Genomic DNA, 7,500 nt, shown 5'->3' on the forward strand with positions numbered 1-7,500 from the left:
TTCCCAGCATGCATCGCGAATTTACATAGCCATCTTGTCGGGAGGTGAAATTTTTAGATTTTCTGTTTCCGAACTCTGCTAGTTGTAGTTAGCCGTAAACTTTCATTTCAACCCGTTTTCGTGTTTGATTTGTTAGTACGCCGGTATCTAGTCGCCGAGTGTCGTGGCGTATTAAGCGGCGTTTAAACGCGCTCGTTCAGGATGTGTTTGATACTTATATGTAGGTAGAGAAGTGAGAGGCAGCAGGGGGAGTGAACGCAGCCGAATCTACGACAGCGGCCTTACACAGACCGCCCTTACCGAGCTCCGATCACCAGCATATGAGGAGAAATTAATAACCGACACGTCATCTCGCGCACACCGCTCGCGGAGGTTGTTTTCGTCCGCCGCGCGCGCGTCGAAAATGCAACAGGAGAGAAGAGGAAGACGGATGACGCACGATCGTCGCGGAAAACTGTGAAACTTGGGGCGACTGTTTGCTGTTTCGTCAAGCCAGCGGCGTCTTTAAGGTGTCTCAAAAAGCCGTAAAGCATGTCTAAGATGCCGGCCAAGAAGAAGAGTTGCTTTCAGATCACGAGTGTGACTCAGGCTCAAGTCGCGGCCAACAGCGCGACCGACGACACCGAGAGCCTGGATGACCCGGATGAGTCCCGGACAGAGGACGTGTCCTCCGAGATATTTGACATGTCCAGGACTGAGGTATGTGACAGGAGCTCCTCAGAGGAGACTTTGAATAATGCGGGGGACTCGGAGGGCCAGACTCCCCAGAACGGCGGGCTTGGACCGCGCAGCTCGGGTCACCAGGGCGTCCAGGCCCCTGGGGTTCAAACGGCGCAAGTCACCGGTTCGTCAAGCGCGGCGACCATAACCAGCTGCAGTTCTCGCTTCAGGGTCATTAAGCTCGATCACGGCACCGGGGAGCCCTTCAGGAGGGGCCGGTGGACCTGTACGGAGTATTACGAGAAAGACCCCGAGGGCTCCGCGATGAGCAGGACTGTGGATAGTATAAGGCACACCAATGCGAACGAGCCCGGAGCGGATAGGGACAGTGGGCTCGGGGCCACGGTCGGCTCCGTAATGGCTCCTGATGTAAATTCCGACGGGACGTGTTTTACCGGCCCGCCTCACAATCTAGAACCGCACAACTTCACCGTGGGGTCCGGGTCGCCCGAATCTTTTAGTAATAAGCCAGTGCCTCCGTCTGCTCAGCACGGTCTCCATCCGCCCGCTCACGAGGGAGGACACCCGGGCGCCCATCTTCAGAAATCTCCCAGCATCCCTCCTTCCGCTCAAGCGCAGCCGCTGCTATATCAACCCCAGCCTATTACGCACCAACTGCAAAACCAGCCGGTCTTGATATCCACCGGTCAGCCTGATTACGCCCAGCGCAGCTTGCCCATTACGGTCACCCAGACTCTCCCCGGGGTGAGCCTTTCCGTCGGACACGTCATCAGCCAGGGGCCGTCCCCTCTTCCGACCCCGGCCGCAGGAGGGGTGCAGGTTCTGGGTGCGGTGGATATATCGGGACTCCCTGGAGGTGTTTCCTTGGCGAGCGTGCCGGTGTCGTCCGTCCCGAATCTGGTGCAGCATCCCGCGGTGGGGCTGTTGAGCAGCATCGCCCCGTTATCCTCCATTCAGCAGCAACCGGTGGCTCAATACCAGGCTTCGGGAGCGATGCACGGTTTATCGACAACTCCGCAAAGCGCTCCGAGCTTGCCCGTAGCAGCCGTGGCGCTCGCTGTAGCGTCCGCTGCGCTCCCCAATACCTCCTCTCATAGCCAGGCCAGCATCTTCAGCCAGGCGGATGAGAGCCGGAGGATGTCTGATGCGTCCGCGCAGGTGCACAGTAAAGACACGGTGAAGCCCTTTATCACAGAAGGCCTGCAGTTGCCCAGTCCGGCTGTCAACAGTCTTTTCGGTATACCCATTCCCATCGACGGGGAGGACGACAGGTGAGGTGCCACTGATGATCTGAATGATCCTAAGGGGTCTGACTGCTCGAAGGGTCACTCTCACGCAGGCATTCATTGAAAAAAAAAAAAAAAACTGTTTCCAGGCCTAGAAAATATTTGAAATGATTATATAGGGGTTATTTTCGATTATATTATTTATTAGAATTTGGTTTCCCGGGTGTCATCTCTATTAAAAAAAATAAATAAATAATTTATTAAATAAACTAACAAAATCGAAAGTTTGGGAACCCTGCTTTGATTTTAGATTAGTTTTCAGACAATGTTTTAATTTTTTTTTTTTAAGCATATACGCATGCTCAGGTAAGACTGTTTGATATTAATTGAATTGTTTAATGGAAAAGCGCCAACAAATGGAAGTGAACTGAAATGTAGCATGCAATTAACGTCGTTTACGGCTAATTTTCCACGCAGTTGCATTCATGAGCTGATCTCTGTGCATGCCTGCTGTGGCTGTTTTGTGAGGAATGCAGTGACATAAGATGGATGTTTGGTTGTTCTTATTAGGGTCGTGACATTTCTTGCTCTTTCACTACCAGTCAAAAGTTTGGACACACCCACTTTTTTTTTTTTTTTTTCTTTTTGTAACTATTTTCTAAAGTCGCTAGTTGCATCCTGCTAATCAAATAAGATAAAATAGACAAATATAAAAGCAGGAACAAATGTAACGACTTGCATCTAGACCTTTTGACCGGAGAGGTGCCGTATCTTGTGACGATCTTAACAAGTTGTTAACCGTTAAACTCCGATGGAATTGTAATGTAGTTTTTGTTGGTAGTAAAGTCAGTTGTTTAGTTTAATATTCACTACTTTTCAAAAGTTTGGGGTTTGTAAAATGTTCTCGGAAAAATCTGTTATGGTCGCCAAAGCTGCATTTATTTGATCAAAGCAAATCAAATTTGAATCAAATTTTTAAAATGAAATGTTTTCTAATTAAATACATTTCAAAATGTTATTAATTCCGGTGATAAAAGGCTGAATTTTCAGCATCGTTACTCTGGTTTTCAGTGATGCTTCAGAATAATTTTAAAATAATGTTGTTTTTTCTGTCAATTTAATGCATGCTTGCTGAAAACAAAAAATGCATGTAAAATGTACAACCCCACACTTTTGAAATACGCTTAAGGCAGGTTGCTTTTAAAGTGACGTCTATTTTGAAGATGCCCTGAACTGTAAAACCAAGCATTCAAACAAAAATGGTTTTTGTTTGTTTCCGGATGTCACAAGCGTGCCAGAAATGGCAGCGGCTATAAAATGCTTTCTCAATTAAAAAAAAAAAAAAAAAAAAAAAAAAAAGCGACGGTTCATATCTGGTGACACGGTTTCGGTTGAGAAGTGTCGCTTCACGGCTTCCTCTTAGATGCTCGACTTTCGCTTCCAGCGTTGCAAGTTGTACACAATGTATCGGCTTGTTGGCATACTCGAGAGGAAATGGTGAACTGTCGAGTGCTTCGGATGACTCTGTGGCTTTAACTTAGTGCTTGTCGGAAGCAGACCGAGCAGGGCAGTGGTCATAAAAGCAAGGGCTGAATTCCGCCTACGTGCCATTGAGTCGCCCGGCCCGGGGTGAAGACGCTTGTCGCTGGTGACACCTTTTGTAGCTGATAGGCAGCGGGGGCCCGTGATAGTGAAGGCCTATCACGTAGCGAACAGTAGACCTTCCCATATCTTTCACTTGTAGAGATAAGGTTGCTTCGCTATGTGCTTAAAACATTTTTTTTCCATTGATTATTTTTTTTATTGCTCTTTTAAAAGACCCAGTCAGGCATCACGCTCCATTTATGACTCCAAAGGCATGTTTTTCACGTTATGCATCTGTAAAGCGAAATGAGCACGGTCACCTGACAGGCAGATAACATGTTTAGTGATTTCCTCAAAACCGCGTTCCTGTTCAGGAATTACTGAAGTATGCCACGCATCTGCCTTTACAGCGTCATGAAAGTATTAAAAAAATTGTCTAGCAGTCACTGTTTGCTGCAGATAGATTTAAGTGTGTGTGTACACCTCACGGATGTTTTGGTACGCTCCTAAAATTTTTATTTAGTGCAAGTGTACAGTAATGTCTATAGCACTTTATTTTTTTATATATATATATATATATATATATATATATATATATATATATATATATATATATATATATATATATAATAAAAACAATATTTATAATAATTCATAAAAACAAAAAAAAACAAAAAAATATATATTCATATATTATAATATATATATATTAAAAAAATAATAAATTTTTATATAATTTTTGAAAAAAGAAATATTTATAATTCAAAACTATTAACATTGATAATAGAAATGTTTAAATATTAGAATGATTTTTGAAGCAGCATATGACACTGAAGACTAGGGTAATGATGCATTGGATTTTTTTTTAATGTAACAAAATAGATACTTTTAAAGTCTAATAATATTTCATCACATTACTGTATTTCTGATAAAGAGCAAAATGCATTTGGGTTGAAGAGAAGATACTCAAAAACATTAAAAACTTGTACTTACCTCAAACTGTAACTTTTATTTTTAAGTGTTTTTAAGTAGTTTCCCATTCATGACAGTTCTGCCATTTTCTCATTTCAGTAACAGCAATTCTGTTTTCCATTTTTTGTTAACATTGCTGTGATTTGGTAAGATTGAAAGGCAGTAACATGTACTTAACATCTATTAAAATGTCGCAGCGCAAGCGTCTTAATGGGTTTTTGGAAAGGAACATTTTGGTTTGTTTTGATTTGGTGTGAAATATGACATAGACCTGTTGCGTGAAATCCACCCAATTAGCTCAACCAACAACACGCCGATTGCATCACCCAGTCATTCACAACACAGACCAGGTCCAAGTCCTGCAGAGGAACAGTTAATAATTACTCCGTCCCGTATGTAATGTTTCTTGACATTGTAAGTTTTAGGATTATGAGCCTAACATCTGAAAGCGTTTTAGATGAATTAGCTCATTGTGCAACACGAGATCAGATGTGCCCCATCTGCTGGCTAGAATGTGTAACCTCTTCTGTTTTTGCCCCTTTTAGAGATATGATGGTGTATGTTGGCATATAACATCCTCTGACTGATCTCCAGTTATGTAAGCCTGACCAATAGAAGACGAAGATAAGCTTTAAAAGGGTAAAGCCTTAAGCTTTCAGGAGTAGCTTAGCTTTGTTTCTTGATTTAAAACGTTTTTTTACTAGTCTTATGTAAGTGACGGGGTGAAGTGTCATACGTTTGATTCATGCGTCTCAATCTCTCAACAGCAGCGGAGCTCAGAATGTACCTTATCACCCAATCTGTCCATCTCTCTCTCTCTCTCTCTCTCTCTCTCTCTCTCTCTCTCTCTCTCTCTCTCTCTCTCTCTCTCTCTCTCTCTCTCTCTCTCTCTCTGTCTCTCTCTCTCTCTCTCTCTCTCTCTCTCTCTGTCTCTCTCTGTCTCTCTCTCTCTCTCTCTGTCTCTCTCTCTCTCTCTCTCTCCTCTCTCTCTGTCTCTCTCTCTCTCTCTCTCTCTCTGTCTCTCTCTCTATGCCTCTCTCTCTCTCTCTCTCTCTCTCTCTCTCTCTCTCTCTCTCTCTCTCTCTCTCTCTCTCTCTCTCTCTCTCTCTCTCTCTCTCTCTCTCTCTCTCTCTCTCTCTCTCTCTCTCTCTCTCTCTCTCTCTCTCTCTCTCTCTCTCTCTCTCTCTCTCTCTCTCTCTGTCTCTCTCTCTCTCTCTCTCTCTCTCTCTCTCTCTCTCTCTGTCTCTCTCTCTCTCTCTCTCTCTCTCTCTCTCTCTCTCTCTCTCTCTCTCTCTCTCTCTCTCTCTCTCTCTCTCTCTCTCTCTCTCTCTCTCTCTCTCTCTCTCTCTCTCTCTCTCTCTCTCTCTCTCTCTCTCTCTCTCTCTCTCTCTCTCTGTCTCTCTCTCTCTCTCTCTCTCTCTCTCTCTCTGTCTCTCTCTCTCTCTCTCTCTCTCTCTCTCTCTCTCTCTCTCTCTCTCTCTCTCTGTCTCTCTCTCTCTCTCTGTCTCTCTCTCTCTCTGTCTCTCTCTCTCTCTCTCTCTCTCTCTCTCTCTCTCTCTCTCTCTCTCTCTCTCTCTCTCTCTCTCTCTCTCTCTCTCTTCTCAACACCTCCATTCAGGGTAATGCCCGAATGTACATGATCTGTCAGACTCTTCAGAACACACTTTTCTGGTACTTCCTGCGTTATCACGATCTTTCCGATCTCACTTTTGTCTTGAGCACAAAAGCTGCTGCGTTCGTGTTGTGTAAGCACCAGTCGCACAACATTTTTAAGCATGGAATTTATTTCACACTTATAAATGACTGATTCAGAACGCTCTGCGTTGGCAGGGACCTCACGCAGCCTATTTTACTAATAGCACTCCTAATGTGAAGCACACAAATCGATTTTAATAGAGTATTGTGATATCAGCTTTGAGACAAACTTTTGTAGTTTTCTAAGCATTACTTTAAAATATTATTATTTGTAAGTAATTTTTTGTGCTTTGGAACTTTCTTATTCAGAAATAAAAGTAGGTCTTTAACTGCTTTTTCTTCAGAAAAACTGCTTTTCTCGAAATGCGTCAACTCGGAAATGCATCATTTCATCAGCTTTTTTTGTAAATTTGTTTATTGACACACACACATTTAATAGGGTGATTTTGTCGGGGACTTCCTGAAAATCCTCAGTTGCACTGGAAATGTTTTTTATATATACGCTGAAGAGTTCAATTTAGTTTTAGAAGTAAAAATTTCCAATTCCCTTTATTTTTGACCAATTCGGTGTCTCTAAAATAATGAAGAATTAACAAAAAAACTAAAAATATAATAAATGAATTTAACTTTGAAATTGAAGTATTATTCACGCCTTAATTTCTTCATTTTCCAAAGTCAGTGGTATAGTTTTGGTTTCGGTGGACCGTAGTCATTTTCAGAGTGAAGCTGTGCACTGTGTGCTCATTTAGAGGCGTACGGCCCATGATATCAGTGTCTCACAAGGCCTCGATTCACAGTAAATGAAGCAAGCTGTTCCTAGACACTGAAACTCTGTGTCATGAAGTGCATGCGTGTAAATGCAGCGCTTCACTCTAAAACCAGTAAAGAATATATTCATTTCATTAATCCACCGACTGTACAAATGTACTAGTTGAAGTCATTTGACATGTTTTAAGCAGAGCGCGTTTGTTCTTTTAAATGACTTATTTTGATTGTATAATGCTTCCCACCATATCTTTATTCTACTACATACGATGTATGACACATCCATTTGCTTTGATCCACTTAAGAGTTATAAATAGCAGCAGTGCTGATAATATTTTCTGGAAACCTGCTGTTATGGTTACCCTAACCTGGTTGCCTTATTTTGATGGTGTGTTTTTCATTGGCCGGTGGTTTTGCAGTACGATTCCCGCGAGCTCGTGTGTAACATTATCCATACGTTTGGAATCTGCAGAAAGCGCATATTTGTCTCAACACGTAGCCGTAGTAGCTGTCGAGTGCTTTCTAAAGCAATCATTGTGATGTTTATTGGATCCAGATATACTCTGCGGTCCCCGTG

General features: G+C 42.9%; 1 protein-coding gene across 3 annotated transcripts in view; it reads left to right on the top strand.

Moving 5' to 3' along the window:
• Positions 1-12: 12 nt before the first annotated feature.
• The window catches only part of LOC122356587 (TSC22 domain family protein 2-like), a 14,258-nt gene continuing 6,770 nt past the window's right edge, over positions 13-7,500 (top strand). For 2 of the 3 annotated variants that reach the window (XR_006252354.1, XM_043255474.1), the window contains exon 1: positions 13-1,952. Coding sequence is in view for 2 of the 3 variants with exons in the window: in XM_043255474.1 (XP_043111409.1) it covers positions 532-1,952 (1,421 nt within the window). In the remaining variant the exon portion in view is untranslated. The remainder of the gene's footprint in view (positions 1,953-7,500) is intronic. The other variant, XM_043255488.1, reaches the window with a different exon arrangement.

The sequence above is a fragment of the Puntigrus tetrazona genome, chromosome 2 (assembly GCF_018831695.1).
Source record: "Puntigrus tetrazona isolate hp1 chromosome 2, ASM1883169v1, whole genome shotgun sequence".
Classification (NCBI taxonomy): Eukaryota; Metazoa; Chordata; class Actinopteri; order Cypriniformes; family Cyprinidae; genus Puntigrus; species Puntigrus tetrazona.